Raw genomic sequence first — 25,172 nt, forward strand, 5'->3', positions numbered from 1 at the left:
CTACCTGGCAACACAGGGCGTAAGGCCGGAGGGGGGAGGGGACACACCCAGGACGGGACACCAGTCCGCCGCAAGGCACCCCAAGCAGGACTCGAACCCCAGACCCACCAGAAAGCAGGACCCGGTCCAACCCACTGCGCCCCCCCACCCTTTGTAAATTACAATCTTCTAAATATATAAAAAAGGACTTCTTTCCTGACCAGCTGTGTAATTAGAAAATAGCATAAAAGAATAAGTGATGTTGGGCCATAAGATGTGAGTGGATTGCATGAACTTTCCATGTAGTAGCGGCACTGAGAGATTTGTCTGATCTTAACATGCACGTAAAAACAATCTGTTTATGTTGTGAAGGTGTCCTCAAAAAGTAGACTCAAAGGTCTCCATTGAGCTGGGTGTGGCGTCACATCTGCGTCAGCACAGCGGAGCGGCAGCCGCTCACATGACAGCGCTTGACTCATTCTGTTTCATGTGGCTGAGAAAAAAAATGAAAGGCATGAAACGTCAAATAGAAGCCCAGAGGTGACACATGGAGACTGTGTTTGCACATCCGCATCCTCCTCGCCAGTCCTTATCGCCATTCACATGTATTTATATTATTTTGCATACATTTGCTGTGGAAATCTGTTAATGCTCTGTCCAAATATGTGTTTAGCTATTTTCACTCAGTACACAGTAAATGCAGAAAAGCAAACACTTTGATGAATGAGCCACTTTCTGCCAGGTCACCGATATCGGGAAAATATGAATTGCCTGGTGCAGTAGGAAATAGAGGAACATTACATTACATTACTGTTATCTGCTCATCTGAGAGTCTAATTAATGCACAAGTTAAAGGCTGAAACATGTTTTCATGGATATTTTACCATTATATGTTTCATATTTGCAGTCCCCCTTGCAACAGTCATGTATAAACAACGCTACGGACAATACGATGAGAAAAACAAAGTTCATGGCATTTGCTGTTTTATAATTCATTGATTAGATGATGTCTTCATTTAATTTAGCTTTAAGTCTAGGCCAGGAAGCAATAATGAATTGAATCAGAATGCTACTCACTTAATGGGAAGATGAGTTAATATGATTCACTCTCTTTGGATGGCCCACCCCACTACACAAGTGAGAGGAGTTTTGGGGAGTGACAATCAGCTGTGGAAAAATAGAGCATCCCGCTTGCAGCATCCTGATAAACTAGCTGTGAAAGGCATTCGACCAAATTCTTCACAGTCATAACAGTTTCATTAAGCAGAACTGAAAACCTATTTAAAATGTCCTTCTAGCTGATACTGAGCCTAACCCTGTGAAATAATTTGGATGTTCCTGAAAGAGCCTTGCAGATAAGACTAAGCTTCTGATCTGCCTCATGCTGGATTAGCCCTGCTTCATTTTCATTTTCAAAACATTTCATATTAAACCAGAATTTTTTCATTCATACAAGCTGATTTTGCTGTTTATGGTGTTCAGAATTTGTTTTGTATAATTAATTAAGACCCTGAGGCACTGACTGCTGCTGTAGGGACAGTAGGAAGGAGAACATTGTAAATTTGTTTCTTTTGTGAAGATTTCCACATTTTGTACAGTATCATCAGACACACTGAAGAATATCAGAAGGTCAGACATGAAACAGTGAACTGTGAACTCAAGGAAAGAGGTTACAAAATACACACACACACACACATTTTCAGAACCGCTTGTCCCATACGGGGTCACGGGGAACCGGAGCCTACCCGGCAACACAGGGCGTAAGGCCGGAGGGGGAGGGGACATACCCAGGACGGGACGCCAGTCCGTCACAAGGCACCCCAAGCGGGACTCGAACCCCAGACCCACCGCAGAGCAGGACTGCGGTCCAGGTTACAAAATAGTTTTTCAAAATAAATCACAAATAACACAACTTTGTTGCATAAACATGAGGGAAATGCAACAATCTAAAACTTTTGGGAAGCATGGTAGGGAGAGAGGAGGTCTTGTGAATTTCAGAGGCACGCACACACACACACACATTTTCAGAACCGCTTGTCCCATATGGGGTCACGGGGAGCCGGAGCCTACCCAGCAACACAGGGCGTAAGGCCGGAGGGGGAGGGGACACACCCAGGACGGGACGCCAGTCCGCCGCAAGGCACCCCAAGCAGGACTCAAACCCCAGACCCACTGAGAGCAGTACTGTGGTCCAACCCACTGCGCCACCGCACCCCCCTAATTTCAGAGGCATTTCATGTTTATTTACAGTACATGTTGAACCATGGCTTTGAGATTTCTACGCTTGACAGACTGAGTTTGATGTCCTGCATTTGTTGGCCCCTGTGTTTCGCGTTTACGTTTCACTGGTTTTTGGGACTTCTATTTTTTTTTCTGAGCTGAGAAGTCATTCTGTACTTCATAAACCCATTTGTTTATAACCATTTCATTAGTAATCATGATGGGGTAAATGGTTTGTGCTTTTCTCCACCTGGTCATTCCTGGAATGTGACACCTGTGCACCATGTGAGTTTATCACATGTGGCTGAGCTACAAACCCCACAATGGGATTTCATTTATCACAAATTATATACCCTTCAGTGAATATTATTGCTGAAAGGTGCAGGCTCTTCCCTTCAGTTCAGTTCACTAACTCAGCACAGTGCTATGACTGCAGAGGAATCATACAGTAGAATATTTTCGAGATATTGTCACATAAGGCCGAATGCACATCACAGGTGTTTTCTTTTACTTTGCCATGACTCTGTAAATGATGCTTACAAGGCCTTCTGTGCTCGTGTTGCTCAAGAAAGCATAGAGCCAAACAATGGAAGTCTTTCCTTTTTCACTGACTTCACGAGGCTCCCTGTAAAACAAAGAGAAGGCAGGTGGCCACAACTCAGCGGAGAATCAAGGAAGATCTAAAGGACAATATGGGTAAATCCGTAAGACTCCCACAACTAAGAAATGAGACATCTTTGGATGTGCCAGAGTTATTACTGGATATCTGAATTACTTCAGTGTTGTACATGCAGTGCATGGGAGTCACTGTCAGACACAGAGTGAATAGATTGAGGGCGTTTGAGGACACCTTTGAAGAAAGCTGTGGAAAAAGCAGAGATGGCAAACAAGCAGTCCACAGTCTCGCCAGTGGTTCCAAATTGGCCAGCGGCGTTTCAAGTCCCATGGGGGAGCTCATCTAGGGCAGCATGAAGTCAAACAACTATTCAAGCAAGGCATGCACGCATGTTTGTCTGGCTGTTTGTATGTGAGAACATCACATGTTCAAGAAAAAGCAAGAATTACAGCACAATGGAAAATAATTAGTTTAATTAGCCTTTAGCCTACAACCTTTACCTAAGGAATGAGATATCAGTCCAAGAATAGGTGAGCTTCTAGTATCCAAGCACTTGTGAGAGCCATTCTCTTGAAGAACACTGAAAAATGTAAAGAATCACTCTGTAAAAATGTGAGGAGCATGAACTAAATTCAGTGGATATGTGTACAGAGTTATGATTTATTGATAACTACATTTACAGATTTATATATATATATATATATATATATATATATATATATATATATATATTGCTACAATTGTTGATACAAATACTATGTGGTGCGGTCAATAAATTCCAAGACTGGCCACTGCATGGTATTCCTTCAGTTAAACCATCAACGACCATGAATATACCCTTCTTTCATACAATGGGCTTATTATTCAATACAAAGGCATTTTGTTACAAGGTCCTTTATTCTGTGCTATGGTATTGCCACATGTATTAGACATTTTGGGACACACTTAGTGTCTCAAAATCAAAATGTTTTTGTCCTGCAGTGGTGTCAATCTGATTATTTTCTGTAGTATATTAACCTCTACATGAAAACATTGACAACTTATGTACAGGTAGGGTTTCAGTGGTGTTGTCGGGACTCTCTTTTAGTATAACCACTGAATGTAGACAGATGTTCCATTGAGCAGTTTAAAATGATCAGACCTCTTCCACAACAAAACCAGCTACTGTATATAGTTCATTTTGTCTTTGTCCTAATGACAGAATCAACTAACCACAATCATTATGTAAGGTAAATATAAATCACCACGGAAAAAAAAGATTGAGTACTATGATTATTATGTGTCGCATTTCGGAGTGGGGTGACCGTGCTTCCTCTCGGGTATTTTCTTTACCCTTTGGTATGTTGCAACAACTCTAAGTGCCAATGTAAGTGTGGAAAAGGAAATAACATCCGATATTTAGGTGACAATCCACAATTAATAAAAACAAAATTATTACAGACTTCCCCAATGATGAATTTTCATCTGAAAACAACTGAGAACGTGTACTACAGAAACAAGCAATATTAACTAAACTAACTAAAAGCTTCTTTTTTCCAATGGTGCTGATTGATAAGTAAAAGACAAGTAACATTCAGGTTTTGTACAACAGAGCAGAGGGGTGTTTACTGTATGTATGCCATGTAAATGTCATCAACGAAGTGTGTGTGAAGCATTCAAAGTGTGGTCACTTTGAGACATCTGTTAATAACAGTACACTGTACCATAGTATTTGTGTGTTTAGGCAGTGATGTTGATCACTCTTGTTACAGCTTTACTGATGGCCTCGTTCATTCGCTGGCCTCAGAGGTGCCATGAAAAGATTTTTTTTTTTTTTAAAATGAGCACACAAATTAGTAAAAGATTTAGTTTTCTCATGTGCACTATTTTTTTTGTGTGCACACTTTACCTTTCTCATAGGCATTATTTACTGTACTATCTCCTGCACAGGTCCATCTATCTCCATCTATATGGGCATAACTATTTATTATTATTCCGTGACTTGCTTCTGTTTTATAATTTAAGTGTATTGAGTGTTTTTAAGTTTATTGTCAGCCAGTCGGTGCCTGCTGTGTGGTGGGTCTAGGGTTCTAGCCCTGCTTGGGATGTATTGTGACGGACTAGTGTCCCGTCCTGGGTGTGTCCCTTCAGCCTTGCACCCTGTGTTGCCTGGTAGGCTCTAGCTTGCTGGGACAAGCGGTTGTTGTTTTAGCATGTTAATATTAAGTTAAACATCACATAAATTAAATACACCAAAAGTATTATTGGTCTCAAGTGTCATAGTTTGCATATAACTGCTGGTGCAGAGTTGTGAGAGAACATTTACATTTACATTTATTCATTTAGCAGATGTTTTTGTCCAAAGCGACGTACAACTCAGTAAAAGTACAACTTATGCATTACATTAAGAGAAGGAGACACAGCTGCAGATGTGTAACTCAAGCAAACCTAGTTTGTTACCTACCACTTGCTTCACCAAGGTTTATCTTTTGAGTACGTGCATAAAAGAGTAGAATTCAGTGGTTGACTGTGTCAAATGCCGCAGACAGATCGAGGAGGATGACAACTGAGGAGAGGGAGGCGGCTCTAGCGGCATTTGCTGATATTTCCTATTACTGAGTCCTCTAAAGTTTGGAAATGTATATTAATTTGAAATTATATGTATGATATGATCTATTAACACGGCATGGCAATACACAGATTTTTTGGATGGTAACTTTATTTCATTTTATTTTTTTTGTATTGGTTCATAAAATGAAAATGCTTACTTTGAATCAAAGTTGCTTGATACTTGAGTATTTTTTGACATTATACTTTTTTGTTTTTACTGAAGTAAATTTCTGTATTTTTTAAGTTTACAGTACTTTTACTTGAGTAATTTGTTTTGATACCAGTCTTTACACTATTTTTATAAATCTTATAGATCATTGTATTTTTCATAAACAATGTAAAACATTGTTACCCTTTGTTCCTGAACATCTTGGAAGTTCAGAGTATATTTTCTCAGTATTTGCTGAACAAAAGAGGATGCTGAATTCCAGGAAGTACAAAAGACTGTGTTGTTTATGTCTTGGGTTGTTTCTCTGTCTTTAGTCTAAATGAAGACCCTGCTCACAGTGTTGATTGTTTTAAACTTTCCAGTTTTCCAGTCAAGGCCTCTAGACATTTTAACAGCCCAAAGCAAGTCAGTATTTTCCCTTCCTCATAGAGTTCTACAAGTCATTGCTGCTGCATGAAATGCTAATGGTGCTGCTGAAGAGCTGAGTGTCTGCCGCAATTTATATTTCAAGCAATGCAATAATGTGACTCTTGCATTTGTTTTCTTAAAATATGACTTGTAAAATGCTGTTTAATTGTGCAAGTAATACAGTATTAGCCCACTTCACCTTTTTTGTCTATCATTTTGTTTGAAGATGGTGACTTTGATGTTTATAAACACACAATTTATTGGGCAGCTGAAACACAAATTAACCAGATATTAGAAACAGGAAAGAAAATCGCTATTCTAACACACCAAAAAAAAACCTTTTGGGTGTCTTTTTCATAAGACAACTCACAAAGTAATTATATACACACACACACACACATTTTCAGAACTGCTTGTCCCATACAAGGTTGCGGGGAACCGGAGCCTACCCGGCAACAGAGGGCGCAAGGCCGGAGGGGGAGGGGACACACCCAGGACGGGACGCCAGTCCGCCGCAAGGCACCCCAAGCGGGACTCGAACCCCAGACCCACTAGAGAGCAGGACCCGGTCAACCCACTGTGCCACTGCGCCACAGCGCCCCCAGTAATTATATATATATATATATATATATATACAACAAAATACACATATACACACAGTACAATACAGTATACACACACACACACAGAGTCTAAAGCTGCTTTGGACAAATGGCTTCAGACAGTGTGTGTGTGTGTGTGTGTGTGTGTGTATATATACCCTGCAATAGGTACACAAACACACACTGCAATGTATATGTGTATACTCTCCGGGATAGGCTCCGGCTCACTGCAGCCCTGCTCTGGACAGGTGGTTCATGGAATTGGTTGGTTGGTTATGTTGGGTGTCTTTTACACAGTTCCCAAAAGCACTCAAGCACTTGTTCCAATGTTCTAGTCTCCTCCATAATTAGAAGCACAAGGTCAGCACTGAAATCTGGTATGATAATATTGATTTATTTAGCTATTAGGACTGAAAATGCTGCTTGTGAACAAAAACGTATACAAAAGAAAGTGTGGATGGCAATGAGATTTTCAAAAAGATAGTGTCTGTTTCCATGGCATTGTTCTGCATGACTTGCTTTTGATGTCAGTTCAGCATTTCAAAAAAGGCTGACAATAATAATGAAAATACGAGAAAACTTGGACAGTTACAATGTTATATCCTTTTATAATAACTCAGATAATTATTTTAAATTTTAATTTTATTACAGAGATCCAAACCAAGCTTTTTTATCTTCTCTTGCCCAATATTTCTTCAAATTATTTTGTCATGTTTGCAGATTTTGTATTGATGGAGAAAACATAAATTCATTTATAATATGTAACATAATATTTGGCAATTGTAAGAGGCTGTAATATTTTATGATATATGTATAAATATACTTAGTTGTCAGTGTTTGTAAAATAATTTGGAGAAAGCCGAGAGACTTCTTGCTCTGTTGAATTGCACCATAATGTTACGTGATTTGTGCTATGAAAAAACCATGCTGCAGAGAGTGAATTACAGTAATGCATGTCAACTGGCATTGCAGTCAACTAAGTATAATATATTACTGAAAATATTTACACTGCACAAAACATCAGCAGTAATGTGAAAATATAAACATTACACTTAAAGTGAATGCAAAAGTATTTTTTGCATTTTGAAAATGTATGATGACCAAACTCAAATAATTGTAAAATGTAAAACAGACAACTTGACAATAAATCAAACCAGGAAATTATTACATCTTTACTCCAGGCTCGTAACAGAACCATTTCAGTTTGTCTTCCCTAATACTCAATTATTATCTCAAATTAAATACATTTAAATTAATTTAATTTATTTTTCCCCTACTTTATGGGCTTGGTATTGAAAAATATAAAGACCTTTGGCTTAAACAGGATATGAGGTTGATTGTATTGTTTGCGTATAGCGTAACATTTTTTTCTCCGAAGTGTATTGCAGTTTCACTTGCTATGCTGCAATTCATCTGTTGTTTTTGTTGAATTTAGTTTTAAAGGGTTATGCTTTACGTTTTCAAATACAACAGAAAGGAAAGTTAACTCCAACATGTACATACACAAGTCATGCTTGTGGGGAGAACTGCAGCTACACGAACACTGAGAACAGCTGGCAGATGTAACCACAGGGCCACCTGGAGCACTGAAATAAAAGGGCAAATTATATATTAAATAGTTATTACCCTTGAAAAGCTTCAGTGTTATTCAGGATCACTGTCAGTGTAGAACTTGGTTTAGAAGTAAGAGGTGATATTCTCAGAGTAGCCAGTCATATTATTAAAATATGCATAAAAAACAGAATCCTATGCATACAACAATATATGATTGAACAATAACAAATCATTCCCTAAAAATCTGTTACAAAAGGACATTTTCTCTGTAATCTGTAGCTATTTTAACAGAATGACAGTAATTCTAGGCAGGTACAAGTGAACCTGATCTCAAATAATTTTCACACAAGTAATTGTTAATTTCTTTACTGTTGTATCAAATAAATATAGAAACACAAAACTGTAAACAAAGTTTAAGCTTTAATCATCCTACAGGTAATGATCTGCCATTAACTTACAGCATGTAAAAATGTATAATACTATAATCATTTTACTGTGCAGCTTTAATTCTCAAGTGTGCACAGAGATATTTGTATACATAGCTCATGTATTCTTGACCACACAAAACAGGAAAAAATACAACAATCATTCCTGCTAGAAATCACAGATGAAGACGTTCACCAGCGCACAGTAATCACAGCTTTCACAGCATTAGCACTTGCACAAAAGTACAGTGTATATTTTCGTTTATTTCCAGCTGAAGCGTGTTGCACACCATGTAGTTTGGTATGTATTTCTGTATTTTTAAATGTCATGAATGGTTAGATTGCATGTTTTGACACAAATGTGCCCCAAGTGATCTGTTTCAAGCTATCTGAAAAATTCAAGCAAACCGTACATATACATGATTTTCAATACAAAGTGTACATTCTGTTTATATTAGATAATGTATGTATACATTCACACATTCTGTTTAATACTCTTAGTCACTGTGTTGCATCTTTTTTGATGCAGTTCAAAAATAAATTTTGTTCTTTGAAAGCTTGAAAATCAAATCTGATTTCACTTTGCTGTGTGCGCTTTCCAGTACAATCTCCCAGTCACTGAATATGTTTAATGTATGTGACTCATTCTCTTTAATTTGTAGTTTTTCATGTTTGAATCCTACTCTGTAAAATACTTTATTATGTTTCTGCATGTGTCTGTGTAACTCTTCAGTTATATACAAAGCAGACACATCATGCAGACTATAGTTTTCAACACAGAAACTTTCATACTGATTAGAATCCAGTGCACATTACAAATGGCAACTGTTCAGATCTCTCCCAAGGCAGACAAAAATTATGAAGATGTACCATTTACTATGGTTTATATGCCTGCGTGAGCTGTTGTAATTGTCTGTCCCCACAGCTGCACTACCAAAAAAGGAAACAAAAAATGTGAATCAATAGACTACTCAAAGCATTTCTACTTATACACATGTGCATTTTTTACTGGACCTATTCTTTGGCTTCTGATATATTTTTGCCTTCCCAGTAACACCACATCACTTCCAGGTGCTGCTTTCTGCGCACTGTTCTCATGTACACAAAAAGCATGAAGCAATATCTACATTCACTTGTCCAGCAATGAGGAAGAGGCCAGAGGGATTTGATCAAATGACTGTGCTGATCTCATTGGAGTCAGCAATGACAGTTGTGCCACCCTCAGTCTTGACCACTGTGGTCTTCGAAGAGCTCTGGTTGCTGCTGCGGAACTCCTTCTTCCTGCAGATTCGCTCGCGGTAGTTCTGCGCAAACATTAGCAGCATGAGTGGGTTAATGCAGCTGTGTGAGTAGCTGAGACAGATGGTGATATTGTAGGCATAGATGAACGTGCTGGTTGGCTGAGCCACACTCAGGTTTACCACCTGGATTATGTGGTAGGGTGACCAGCACAAGAGGAAGATGGCAATGACCATGAGCACCGTCTTGGTGGCCCGCTTGGCCCACACCGACTGCTTGCGCTTTACCCGGCGCACTGAGCGAAAGACATGGTAAAGGGTGAGTGAGTAGAAGGTGCTGATGATGATAAGAGGGATGATGAAGCCAATAGTGGACTGGTAGAGTGTGTACCAATACATGTCCTGTGGGCCTTGTGGGAGGTCCAGGATGCACACCTCCATCTGCTTCCTGCGCACAGTTCTCGTGTACATCATGACCGGAATGGAGGACAGCAGGCTGCCCACCCACACCATGGCGTTGATGACAATTGTCCACCGAATGGTCCTCTTTTCTGAGGTGGGGTGGACAATGGCAATGTACCTGAAATACAGAAATCTAGTTCTAGAGCTTGTAACAGAACAGTTAATGCTGCAATAACCTTCACTTATTGAGTTTTACTAAAGTTTATCAAACATTAGAAAAATTAATATGCATCATAATAATGGAGAAACATCAGCAAATGAAAATCTCTCCACTGACTTCTCTTATAGCTTCATCTTACTGGGAAGAAACCTAATGAAAATATTTTCTTTACAGTATTAAAATATTCATACATACTTTATTGAATATCAATCAATGAAATAATCAGCAATCTATTAATTAAAACTGATTTTGAGGAGGAAATTAAAACTGGGGAATCTCCCTACTGCCACTGCGACCCTAATGGACAAGCAGCTATGAAAATGGATGGATGGATGGATGGATTGATGGATGGAAAACTGAAAATAATTCTGTGACCATAAAGGCAGGTAGGGGTCAGTAGGTTTGCGGTTCAATTCACACCTCCACCTGTAGTACCTTTTAGCAATGTACTTACCTTGAATAACTCCAGTAAATATCATAAATAAAATATAATGCTCAAAATACAAACTAGAAGTAAGAAATGGTTTCTTAATGCAATCTGATTTACACCAATGATTTGGTTTCAATAATTTGTTTTTGCAAGCTTACAAAGCCTTGCATCACCTTGAAAAAATGGCACACTATGAAATCAATATACGTATGAAAGCTTGTATTTTGTACAGCTTCTCAGAATGTAAAGGTAGTCTGCTGCCAGTAGTTTCAAACTGAATTCATTATAATGTAATTTTTATAACTTTACTATTTTTTTTTATTATTTTGACCAAAATAATTTTTGTAAAATTTACACAAAATTCCTGCAACACAACATACTCTATTAAGGATAAGGAATTACATTTAAGGACCTGTCCCTTTCTTTTGTATAAAATAACTGCTTGATATTACCTATGCTACATTCTTAATCCTAAAAAAATAAATCTTAAATTTTTCCCCACATTCTGTATCCATTTCAGGTAGCTCTTTGACAACTAAGCACATTATTTTGAGGACCTCACAAAACAAGATTAATAAATAACCATGATAAAACATAATAATGAATCTTTTAATTATGCATTTATAATTTCATGCGTTACATTATAGAAACTTTGTCTCACATTGTTATAATTACACACACACACACACATTTTCAGAACCGCTTGTCCCATACGGGGTCACGGGGAACCGGAGCCTACCCGGTAACACAGGGCGTAAGGCCGAAAGGGGAGGGGGACACACCCAGGACGGGACGCCAGTCCGCCACAAGGCACCCCAAGTGGGACTCAAACCCCAGACCCACCGGAGAGCAGGACTGTGGTCCAACCCACTGCGCCACCGCGCCCCCTTGTTATAATTATTGCACTGATTTTCAGACCCTAACTTTATAATATGTATGATGAGCATTATGCTAGGTGATATTGGTTGTACACACTTGTTAACCTAATGTAACCACACACACACACACACACACACACACACACACACACACACACACACACACACACACATCTTCAGAGCCGCTTGTCCCATATGGGGTCACGGGGAACCGGAGCCTACCCGGCAACACAGGGCGTAAGGCCGGAGGGGGAGGGGACACACCCAGGACGGGACGCCAGTCCGTCGCAAGGTACCCCAAGCGGGACTCAAACCCCAGACCCACCGGACAGCAGGACTGTGGTCCAACCCACTACGCCACCGCACCCCCTAAGGTAACCAATAAAGTAGTAATTAACAACAAACATAGAAATCTTATATTTGCAGCTAGTAGAGATAACTGGTATTATAAAATTTGAATGCCTTTTTCCTTCTTAGATTTTTTTCCTCTCACCTCTTTATGCCGGATTAGTCTTCAATAATGCAATCTTTGTACCAATATTTGAGAGTGCTAATTATGAAAAAAATTACTGTTAGAAATATGTTTTTTTTTGTTTGTTTACATTAACATTAATTCATTTAGAAGATGCCTTTCTCCAAAATGACGTACATCTCCTAGAACAATACAAAAAGTGCATTACACCAACAGAAGGACAGATTGGGAGCGAGGGTCCATGGGCGTAGTCAGGAGACAAAGCAAATGGTCAGAAGCCGGGGATCGAAGAATAGGAGCTAGGGACGAATGAGACCGGGACATAGATGCAAAAGAGACGGTTGTCTCAGTGAGATTCCATGAGCTTGAAAGGGTTGAGGAGGGTCTTCTAAAGGACAGCGCTTTGATTATCATGCAGTGCTTGATCTGCGTCAGGTGCTGTCGATTGTGGTGCGGGAGTGGATGTAACAGATGCAGACATTCTTGACTATGATCACTTTGTCACATACCCTCCTATAAACCAGTATACATTACATAAGTAGCTGCATATACATTTTTATTCATTTTTTAAATGTATTTGCTTATTTATGTTTTATTAAATAGATAACATATAACACATTTATCAAGCACATAGAAGATCATGGGAGAAGTGAGCCCAAAAGAGGTGACTTTTTAGACCCTTCTTGAATGTGAAAGGAGATTCAGCAGTTCTGAGTAAATGGGGGGGGGGGGGGGGCATTCCACCACATAGTATAAAATGTCATTGAAACTTTTTAAAATAGATTACTTTTCTGATTAAATATTTATCAGATATAACTCTACCTGAATCCATATTTATTTTGTATGAATCATCTAAAACAGAACAAATAATTGGATTACCTCTCTTACACAGTCTATCCTGGAAATAGAGGCCTTGAGGCAGCATACACTATGAACAAAATGCTGGTTTGTCACAGCACTTTTATTGTCTTTTATTAGCCTGAAGCAACATTGAAACGACTGCAAATAAAATTCTCCACAACCTTCTAACCTGCTGGTTATTCTATGCTATAACACGAAACGTATACTATAGTGTATAAACCTATAACACTTTATACACACAAAAGTGATATCCTGCTCAAAAGGTGCCACCGAAGAATCAAAAAGTGGACTACAGTAAGGAGAATGAGCTGGAGTGTACTGAAAGATTGCATCAGGAGAATATATTTAAAAGTGGATCACAAAGAGATGTGCAATGTTCATCAGCATTTGGTCACTTTCAGTTTGATTTATTTTCTGTGCCAGAGTTCTGTACTTTCTCATGAAGGCCAGATTATGCAATGTAAAATCTTGGGAGGGCAAAATGTTTTTTAGAGTAACTCTCAAATCTCAGCATTTACATGTAAAGAAGAAAAACCAAGAGTAATTAAAATACTTTGTATCAAAGGGTGTTTATTAACATTAATATAGATATATGAAATGATTACACACAAAAAAAATCTTGAAAAATCTACTAAGAGATGCCATGTAAGTGCATAAAAATGATCTGGCCTGTCTTGCCCTTGATAAATTGCTTTTTATTGCATTTTTATCATTTGTGATTTGTTAAAAATCACTCTTCATTTTAAGAGAACAGAACATATCCACAGGAGTACAGACTACCTAACAAAATGATCCAATCTCTGTCGACCTTCATTCACATTTTTACTTCGATTTGTCTTGTTCACGTGAGGTACACATCTGAAAACCAGTGCTCTGTTTGTCTTGTAACGAGATTACACTTGTTTGACTTAGCAAGAGCTGTAAAGTGTGCTTCATATTAAATAATAGCACTCTGCAGATACTGAATGAGGGAGGAACAAGTTCTCATTTTTACTGCATTCATGTGCCGAATGCTTGACTCACATACATATGGCATAACAAACACAGAAGAAAAAGCACTGAGCTTCTCGTTTTTGGGAACTAGACCTGGTCCATTTCTGCCCAAAACTGCTCACACCTCACAGATTGAAGTGCCTGCTTCAGTTCATATGGCAACTGGATGTCTGTCAGTTCTAACTGCAGGGAACCTTCATCCAGTGACCTGCTTTGTTTTTGCTGCAAACGCTCCTACCACATCAATCATAAATGGGTCCTTCAGCAATTACCGCACCTCAGTGGGAATATCAAAGGTGTAAAACCTTGCAGAAAAGTCAATTTGTCTAAGCATGCTGCTATTGCTATACTAATATGTGCAGATGACAAATCATTTATCAAGTCACACAGTGTTGGAAACTTAAATTTTTCCTGGTAGTAAAATCAATTGCAAACTAGTCCAGTTTCTTTTTAAATCCATGAAGTTTCCTCACAAGAGTTGAAGTTTATTCTCTTATTACTTATGACCGCCAAACACTTCTGCAAATACATGAAACAGTGCGATTAGAAGCAATTTTTAGCGTTAGAGAGCTGAACTCGCTACCTTCACTCTGCCACGAACAACATCATGACCATGTCCCACCTGAGACCGCACAGAAGACGCGATCTCGGAAATGGGGCTGCAGGGCCGACGTTCAGGTGAGAGCGAAATGCCACGGGCTACGACCTCCGATGCCCAGCATTTTCCTGTCCAACGTTCAGTCTCTGGACAACAAACTGGACGATCTCAGAGGGCAACTGGACCAGGCGGAATTTCAGGACGTTTTAAAAACATGCACTGAGCAACTGGCTATTGTCTTCAGGGACATATTTAACACCTCCTTAAAAAGCTCAACTGTACCCACTTGTTTCAAAAACACCACCATCATCCCTGTTCCTAAGAAGAACAAAGTGAGCTGCCTTAATGACTATCGCCCAGTGGCACTGACCCCTATTGCAATGAAATGCTTTGAGAGGCTGGTGCTGGGACACATTAAGGACACCATCCTAGACACTCTGGACCCACTGCAGTTTGCCTACCGCCACAACAGATCCACTGAAGACGCAATATCACACACACTTCATACCATTCTGTCTCACCTGGATAATAAAAACTGCTATGCAAGGCTATTGTTTGTAGACTGTAGCTCAGCATTTGACACTGTCATCCCAACCAAGCTGATCCAGAAACTACTAGGGCTGGGACTGAGTGCAGCATTGTGCAATTGGATCCTGGATTTCCTCACCAACAGACCCCAGCGTGTGCGGATTGGCAGTGATACTGTTGTATTTTTATTGTTTGAGTTGGTGTTGTTGGTGTTGTGTGGAAAGGTGTTGTTTATATTTGGTTGTCAACTTGTAATTGCTGATGAATGATTGGCATTGAGTTTAATTGTACAATTTGAAATGCGATTTATAGAACTGCCACTAGATGTCCATACGTTAATTACGTTCCTTGGTCTTTTTCCGTAAAATGAAAAAAGAAGTAGTGAAGAAGAGTCTGCCTCAGAGTGTACAAGTGGAGCGACGGATATTTTTGGTATTTTAATTAAATGTAATGTTTTATTAGAAACCCAGGAGTCGGTCTCGTCATTTGCGAACTTGAAAAGCTGCAACGTGGTTCGTGACAACAACATTTTTTGGTGCCGAAACCCGGGAAGAGGCGAACTAAACGGATAGCTCGTTGCACCTAGCCGCGAAGTAAAAGGTGAAAGAGAAAATGTCGGACCGACTACAGAGGCTGAAACATAAACGCGGAGTTTTGCAGGCATCCACAACGAAACTACTGCGGTCTCTAGAAGAAGAAACATGTAAGAACAATGTGAATTGTGACCGTTTGAGAGAGTTGTTGTCCATGCTCTCCATTAAGGAGGAGAATCTCCGCGAATTGGATAAAGACATAGAAGACGAAATACCAATAGACGAGCTAGATGCCGATGTCGCGAAAACCGCAGACTATCAGGACCACATCACTCCGTGGAAAACCCGTGCTGCCAGGCTGATTGAATGTCAGACTGAAGCGGCGGAGGGAGTAAGGGCGGCCCGGCGAAGTGATGTGAGTACGCATGCAGACAGATTAACTAATAGATCATCGGTGAAATTACCGAAGCTGTCTATAAGTAAATTTAACGGAGAAGTATGTCTTTGGCAAGAGTTCTGGGATCAGTTTGAAACTGCTATCCATGAAAACAGAGAATTAAGCAAAACTGAGAAATTTGCTTACTTGAAGTCATACCTCGCTGGACCTGCTGCCCGAGCTGTTGCAGGATTAAAGATATCGGACAGCAATTATGACACAGCAGTTGATATGCTGAAGGAAAGATTTGGAAGAAAGGACCTTGTGGTGAGTGCGCACATGTCCAAATTATTGAAATTGACTCCAGTAAAGAAATCTTCCGACGTTGAAGCATTAAGACAACTGTATGACGAGTGTGAGGTACAGATCAGAAGTTTAGAATCCTTAGGTGTAGTATCAGACACTTATGGAGGATTATTGTGCCCCATACTGCTTCAGATGATACCAGATGATCTTGCCCTTGAGTACACCCGCAAAATGAGTCCAGGTCATGAATGGAAGGTTCTTGAGCTTGTTACTTTTCTGCAACAGGAGGTTGAAAGTAGAGAGCATGCGATGCACTTGACTAACACAGGAACCATAACCAAGGATGCACAGGCTTCTCACAAGCAACACTGTAAAGTAGATGTACGGAGCGAGACAAGGGTCAGAAGGGCAAATGTGCCTACAGCCGCAGCTCTCCACACAGGCAGTTCGACCGCACCTCTTACTTGTATATTCTGTGATGGCACAAGCCACAAATCAGAAGCGTGCACGGATGACACAGTGAACACCCGAAAAGAGAAATTAAAGAAAATGGGGAGGTGTTTTATTTGCCTACGACCACGACACATCGCAAAGGTTTGCAAAACAAAGGGTGTGTCATGCACTGCTTGTGGCAGAAGACACCACGCTACATTGTGTGACAAGGCCCCCAACAAAGCAGAAGCCCCCAATGACACTGAAGGTTCTACAGATGCACTAATTTCATCCGTTATGCCCCGTATTGCAAACACACACACGAAGGGTCAGAACACTGTGCTGTTGCAAACAGTGAGAGCATGGACTGAAGGACCCAGCAGACGGAAGGCGGTGCGCTGTTTAATGGATGGTAGGAGCCAACGAAGTTTCATCCACGAGAAGCAGATAAAGATTTTGGGTCCGCCAGTTCAAAGGAGGGAGACTCTAAAGTTGCATACTTTTGGTTCTGAGAACCCGGTAACGGCTGTGAGAAATGTTGTAAAATTAGTGCTGGAGAATGTCTGGAATAAGGAACAGAAAATAGAGATTGAAGCCATTGAGACACCGCAAGTGTGCACTGCAATTATGAAGGTGCCTGGTGAACACATTCAACACCAGCTAGAGAAGAGGGGCCTACCACTAGCAGATGTCTCAGTCGATAGCAGGGAGGAGCCAGAAATATCCGTACTGATTGGCGCCGATTACTACTGGAGGATATTGTCAGGAAGAGTAGAGCGAATATCAGAAGCCCTAGTAGCTGTAGAAACAATATTTGGCTGGGCAGTACAGGGACCAGTCTCTGCTTCAAATATGGGCGAGGTTGCTTGTATGAACATTGGAATAAGTGAATGCAATGAAGTCTCAAAGCAGCTGCGCATGTTCTGGGAATTGGATTCCCTTGGCATAACACAGGGAGATGGGGACAGCGCAGATGACCGCGAAGCTAAACAGAGCTTTGAGGAGTCAGTCAAATATATTAGAGGGCAATATGAGGTAGGGTTACCGTGGAAGCAAAATGCCCCACACCTCCCAGACAATTTCAGAATTGCCCAGAAAAGACTCGATGGACTGCAAAGGAAACTGAAAACAGATGTAGTATTGTTCAAGAGATACAATGATGTCATTGAGGATTATCTACAGCAGGGGGTGTGTGAAGATGTCCCAGAAGACGACTGTTCACAGGTGACGGAGGACAATGTGATGTATTACTTGCCCCATCATGCTGTTATCAGAGAAGACAAAATGACAACTAAACTGAGAGTGGTCTTTGATGCCTCCTCTCATGAGCGTGGCAGTCCATCTCTTAACGATTGTTTACTGACTGGTCCAAACCTTAATCCAGACCTTTTAAGCATTTTAATGAAATTTAGACTGCATCCAGTTGCATTCACAGCAGACATTACAAGGGCTTTCCTACAGATATCCATTGCAATGAAAGACAGAGATGCCTTAAGATTTTTATGGATAACAGGACCACCTGACACTGAGAACACAAGGCCACGCAAGATGAGGATGACTCGTGTCGTGTTTGGGATTTCTTCAAGCCCATTCCTGCTGGCAGCCACGATCCGGCATCATCTACAAGGGTACAGAAACAGCCATCCACATGCTGTTAACATTCTAGAAACCTGCCTTTATGTAGATGATCTGATTGCCAGCGCAGAGGATATCGACGAGGCTTATATGTTGACATCAGGAGCAAAGGAGATCTTGTCCACAGCCAGCATGAACTTGTGTAAGTGGACGACGAATTCCGCAGAACTGAAGGCTAAGTGGCTGAATGGTGGATTTGAATGTATGCCAGAACCTGAAGCACATGGTTGCGTGCTAAAGGTGCTTGGGTTGGTGTGGAGGCCAGATAGTGATGATTTTGTCTTTGACCTTAGACAACTGATGAGCATCTTAAAGGAGCAGGGTAACACGAAAAGAAGCGTCCTAAAATCATCAGCTAGAATATTCGATCCCATAGGTTTCCTGGTACCATTCACTATATGAGTTAAGTGCCTTTTCCAAGACATGTGGCAAAGGGGCTTAGGATGGGACGAGGAGCTGCCAGAAGACCTCAGTCATAAGTGGCAACAGTGGTGCATGGAGCTCCCACAGCTGCATCAGATTGCCATTCCGAGGTGGTACGGAGTAAGCGACTGGCAGAATGAGCAATCCCCACTTCTTCATATCTTCAGTGATGCCAGTGAAAGGGCATATGGAGCAGTTGCATACCTCCAAGGACGAACTAAGGATGGAAGAACTGTCACCAGTTTTGTTGCATCCAAATCGAGAGTGGCTCCCATAAAGAAACTAACTCTACCATGTTTGGAGTTGATGGGAGCTTTAGTTGGAGCTAGAGTAGGGAGCAACTTGTTAAAGATTCTGAACATGATGCCATCCCAGCTTTGTTTGTGGTCAGATTCCATAATAGTTATTCAGTGGATTCGTGGCTCAGCACAAAAATGGAAGCAGTTCGTTGCGAACAGAGTCACAGAAATACAGTCACTGACAGCACCAGAATCATGGTCACATTGTTGTGGTAAGCTCAACCCAGCGGACCTCATCACAAGAGGACAGATAGCATCCAAGCTGAAAGGAGATGGGTTGTGGTGGTCAGGTCCACCTTTCCTAACATCACCAACACAACCAGAATCAACAGTGGAAGGGTGTTCTGAGGAAGAATTGAAGTCTGAGATGAAGCCATGTCAAGTGACAGTCCAGCTTAGCAACACTGAAGTGACTCAGTCTGAACCACTACTACAACTAGAAGCATTCAGTAAGCTTACCACTGTTTTAAGAGTCACTGCTTGGATCAGACGATTTGTCCATAATTGTCGTGCTCAAGACAAGAAACGAGGAGACCTCACAGCAGAGGAGCTGTCAGAAGCTGAAAGATTGTGGATTCAGGAGGCACAAGGCAAGGTGTTTGCCAGAGAAATAAATGAATTGAATACAGGGCAGAATATTCACAAGGACTCAAAAAGCAGAGACCTTAACCCTTTCCTTGATGAGTATGGAGTAATATGTGTGGGAGGAAGGTTGCAACAGTCAAGACTGAGTGAGAGAGAGCAGCATCCATGGCTGCTACCTACCAACCACCGACTGTCTGACATGCTGGTTATGTGCTGCCACAACAAGGTAATGCATTCAGGGGTCAGGGACACATTGGTCCAGCTGAGAGAAAGATACTGGATCCCAGGTGCCAGACGGAAGGTAAAGAAGATCATATCTGCCTACATGATCTGCAAAAGGTTCACAGCAACCCCAGCTCAGCAGGTGACTGCACCCCTACCGAGGGACAGGATTGTTGAAGCGCCTCCATTTGAAATTATAGGCATTGACTTTGCTGGCCCTCTTTATGTGAAAACTCGGACCACCGTAGAAAAGGCATACATTGCATTGTTCACTTGTGCTGTGACACGAGCGGTACACTTAGAGTTGGTGTCAGACTTGTCCACAGAAAAATTCCTCCTGGCTCTAAAGAGGTTCGTGTCCAGGCGTGGCCTCTGCAGAGTCATCTACTCAGACAATGCTCAAACCTTCAAAAGGGCTGATCATGATCTCAGAGAACTCTGGGCAGCAATTAAAGAGCCTGAGCTTCAGGAATATTTTTCCTCAAACAGCATCAGGTGGAAGTTCATTGCAGAAAGAGCACCTTGGTGGGGTGGATTCTGGGAACGGTTAATCCGATCAGTGAAAACAAGCCTGAAAAGAGTGATGGGGAGAGCTTCACTGAGTTTTGAAGAATTGTCTTCGTTGTTGACAGAGGTGGAGGCTATAGTCAATTCAAGGCCGCTCACATTTGTGTATAGTGAGTTGGAAGACCCGTCCTGGGTGTGTCCCCTCCCCCTCCGGCCTTACGCCCTGTGTTACCGGGTAGGCTCCGGTTCCCCCGTGACCCCGTATGGGACAAGCGGCTCTGAAAATGTGTGTGTGTGTGTGTGAGTTGGAAGAGCCTCAACCGTTGACACCCGCACATTTTCTTGTTGGGAAAAGACTTACTTCTTTACCACCAAAGTCTTTCCACATTGAGAGTCAAGCCACCAACGTTGGCAAAGAGGAACTCACACGAAGATGGAAATATCGTCAGAGACTTCTGAATGAGTACTGGAAGCGATGGAGAACGGAGTATCTGTTAGACTTGAAGTCTGCACATGCCAATAAGATACCCCCTCCTACTCCACTAAAGGAAGGAGATCTGGTCTTGGTTGGAGACGACCGAATGCCACGACAGATCTGGAAAACTGGGATAATAAAGGAGCTGATCCCAGGCAGAGATGGACGTGTGAGGTCGTGCACTGTGCATCTTCCAGCTGGGACTGTGTTAAGAAGACCTGTTCAGCCTTTATATCCTTTAGAAATTTGATGGTGTTACGGTCTTCATGAGGGGGGAGGATGTTGTATTTTTATTGTTTGAGTTGGTGTTGTGTGGAACGGTGTTGTTTGTATTTGGTTGTCAACTTGTAATTGCTGATGAATGATTGGCATTGAGTTTAATTGTACAATTTGAAATGCGATTTATAGAACTGCCACTAGATGTCCATACGTTAATTACGTTCCTTGGTCTTTTTCCGTAAAATGAAAAAAGAAGTAGTGAAGAAGAGTCTGCCTCAGAGTGTACAAGTGGAGCGACGGATATTTTTGGTATTTTAATTAAATGTAATGTTTTATTAGAAACCCAGGAGTCGGTCTCGTCATTTGCGAACTTGAAAAGCTGCAACGTGGTTCGTGACAACAACAGATACCTCCTCCCCACTGATCCTCAACACTGGCACTCCACAGGGAAGTGTCCTGAGCCCAGTGCTATACTCCCTGTTCACACATGACTGTGTGGCCAGTCACAGCTCCAACACCATCATAAAGTTTGCTGACGATACCACCATTGTGGGTCTGATCATCAACAACGATGAGACGGCCTACAGAGAGGAGGTGAGGCTCCTGGAAGAGTGGTGCCAGGACAACAACCTCTCAATGTCAGTAAAACTAAGGAGCTGGTGACTGACCTCAGGAAACAGGATACAGTTCAGGCACCCATCTACGTAGGAGGTGACATGGTAGAGAGGGTCAACAGCTTCAAATTCCTCGGGGTCACCCTCACTGCCAAACTCACGTGGACTGAGCACACAGCATCGACCATCAAAAAAGCCGATCAACACCTCCACTTCCTCAGGCGTCTGAAGAAAGCCCGGATGTCCACTACAGTCCTCACCACTTTCTACAGGTGTGCTGTGTAGTCCGTCCTCACAGGATGTATTACATCCTGGGGTGGCAGCTGCTCCATACAGGACAAAAAAACCCTACAGAGGGTGGAAATCATCGGCACACAGCTACCAACAGTCAAGGACACCTACACTACATGCTGCCTCAGAAAGATGATGCGCATCATGAGAGATCATAATCACCCCGCACGGGCACTTTTCTCTTCCCTGCCGTCTGCAAAATGGCTTAGGTCTATTTGAACCCGCACAGCTAGGTACAGGAACAGCTTTTACCCCACTGCTGTAAGAGTATACAACACTAACCAATGTGCCACCTTTAGTAACTAGAGTTGGACTGCTCCTCCCAAGCACATTGGTAAATTACCCTGCCACTTTAAGCATTCTCATTCTCTCGTGAGTTCTCTGGCTGTCAACTGGTATTATTGTTATTACTGTTACCATTATTTGTTGCTTTTGCTGCTCTTGTTATTTACTGTCATTGACACTGTTTTGTTTGTCATTGTTTTGTTTGTGCAATATTTCTATTGTCTTTGTCCATAGTCTGTGGAGAAGCATTCAGGAAGATTTTCATGATACATGTCCATGGTACTTGTATCTATGACAATAAACTTGAAACTTGAACTTGAAGGCAACTGTCCCTTATGCTCTCTACAACTTACCTCACCTTGCTTTTCCCACATCCTGTTCCTCTTCGTTCCCCACTCTGTTTGGTAACAACTACCTGCCATATTCCTCGACCATGACATCAGATCTCTGCTTCTGTCCTGTTCACCAATTGACTGACCATTTGCCTGTCCGCAATGAGAACAAGTCTAACCCCTTGGTTTTCATTAAACGATTCTGGATTTGGGCCCAGCTCCCTCCGTGTCCTCTGTGCGCCATGACATCAACAACTACCAGAAACATTTAGTTACAGTTATTGATGCACAAGGGGGTCACACCAGTTATTGTACGCAAAGGTTCACCTAATTTACCACACACGGGTATGGAATGTTGGATCATTTTCCTCAATAAATAAATGAACAAGTATAATGTTCTTGTCTCGTTTGTTTAAATGGGTTCTCTTCATCTAGTTTTAGGAATTGCGTGAAAATCTGATCATGTTTTATGTCATAAGTATGCAGAAATAAAGGAAATTTTAAAGGGTTTACAAACTTTCAAGCACCACTGTATGTTTTACACAGCAATCTGAAGCAGACTTCACTGAGCTATTAACTTGTTTTTGAGTATTAAACCCTTTCAACATTTGACATGTGGCTTGTACATGAATGACAGCCAACTTCAAATCTGAGCAAATTTTCAGGAAAATTTGTGTTTATAACATTGACAAATACAAAGCTGAAGTGTTAAGTTAAAATCATTTGGAATGTTTATGCAGAATCATACAGATAAATATGACTAGGCAGTATTTTTACTTTTTTGGTGACCACCAACGTGTAACTAAAGATTTTGCAGAGAAGGTGGCACTGTGCAAGATGTTAGGTTGTGTCTTTATGGAATGTAACAGCTATGTCACAGCAGTATTTCTAAAGACTGAAAACGTAAGTGATGAATTTGTGTAACTTTCCATTTTTGCCGTAATGAAAGCCAGGCTCATTCCTCAGAGGGGGTGGAGGTAGTGTGTAAATGGCTGAAGCATTACTTCAAATTGGAATCAGCTGAGCCAGCCCATAAGGCACCAGCTGGAAAACAATCAAGAAGTATGTGAGGCCTGGCCTCTGGGAAAAGGCTATGAAAACAGCCATAAATATGCAAACCAGGAAACAATGCACAATGCATTTTGCTGCAAATATTAACTGTGCCAGTTTTTTTTCATAATGTATCACATATGCAGTAAACTAAAGCAGTAAATTAAACCTATAGCAGTAAACTGGTTATTATTAGACAGCTTTGACATGCATGTAAATAAATCATCCATTAAAACACTACCATTTGTTTATGGCAAAGGAAAAAAGGTTATGATTATGTTTTGCTTGTGGTGTTTTAAGTTTGCAGTTCTTGACACCTGAAATTGTTTTTGTTTTCCTTTGAATTTCATGTCTTTTGTTCATCTTAGAGCCAGAAGGGTTTCTTTGTTATTCTTGCTATTTTGCTCTGTTACCGTAGATTTTTGTTCGGTATTGAAAAGAACCCATAAGTCTACCTATTGCTGTCTCACACCTTCAGTACACCACCATGTCACATGTATGCATGGATTGATCACCAAAGTACTTTCGTTTCGTAAAAGATGGAATACGTAAGATATCATTTTTGGACTTCTACTATGAAGTAGAAGCCCTTGCATATACTGACTGTGTCACGCCCCTCCTCTGCACACCCCTCCTCTGCACCTGTCGGCGATCATCATCAGGCGATAAGAGGAGCAAATCGCTAGAGGACAAACCGCGGAACCTACTTTGGACACTGCTCTCACACCACCTGCGTTCTCTAAGCCTTGTTGTTTCCCTGTTATCCCGCTCCTGTTCCCTCGGCTCTCTGACCTACTGCTCTCACCTTCCTGATTTCTGAGTATTGCTAATTCCCCTGGACAACGTCTGCACATCGGTTGACCCCTGCCTGTACTTTGAGCATTCTTCTGTCTCGCCCTTTAATCAATTATAGCACCTCTATGTGAGTCCAGTCTCCTGTCCCATCCTACGCAACAATGACAGAAGGTTCTGCCTCTAACCTGGACTCAGCAGTGCTGGATCACTTGCACCATGCTGTCTCTGCCCTAGATGCCCTGCTTGGATCCCACTAGCAGTCCCTGCACCGAATTGAGGAGACTCTCTAGGGGCTCGTCACCATTCTGGAGGCTAGTGGTATTGTGCAGACCACCACCTCGACCACGGAGCCCTGACATGCCGAATCACCCGCCGCTGCGACTCCCGTCCCGACGCACGTACCACCCCCAGAGGGGCTCCACCTAGCAACTCTGGAAAGATACGACGGCTCCCCCAAACACTGCCAAGGTTTTTTGATGCAATGCGAGCTTGTGTTTACCAGCTTGCCGTGTCTCTTTCCAGACAATGAGAGAAAGATTGCTTACCTGCTTTCCCTGCTCACGCCCCCGTTCCAGTGCGTACTCGGTTACCAGCCAGTGATGTTCCCTTGG

The 25,172-nt window shown here is 41.5% G+C and overlaps 1 protein-coding gene across 1 annotated transcript in view; it reads right to left on the bottom strand.

The window, feature by feature from the left end:
• Positions 1-9,731: 9,731 nt before the first annotated feature.
• mchr2b (melanin concentrating hormone receptor 2b) overlaps positions 9,732-25,172 on the bottom strand; it is a 33,801-nt gene continuing 18,360 nt past the window's right edge. The window contains exon 2 of the mRNA XM_029257318.1: positions 9,732-10,380. Coding sequence (XP_029113151.1) covers positions 9,732-10,380 — 649 coding nt within the window. The remainder of the gene's footprint in view (positions 10,381-25,172) is intronic.

Source organism: Scleropages formosus, chromosome 13 (genome assembly GCF_900964775.1).
Source record: "Scleropages formosus chromosome 13, fSclFor1.1, whole genome shotgun sequence".
Lineage (NCBI taxonomy): Eukaryota > Metazoa > Chordata > Actinopteri > Osteoglossiformes > Osteoglossidae > Scleropages > Scleropages formosus.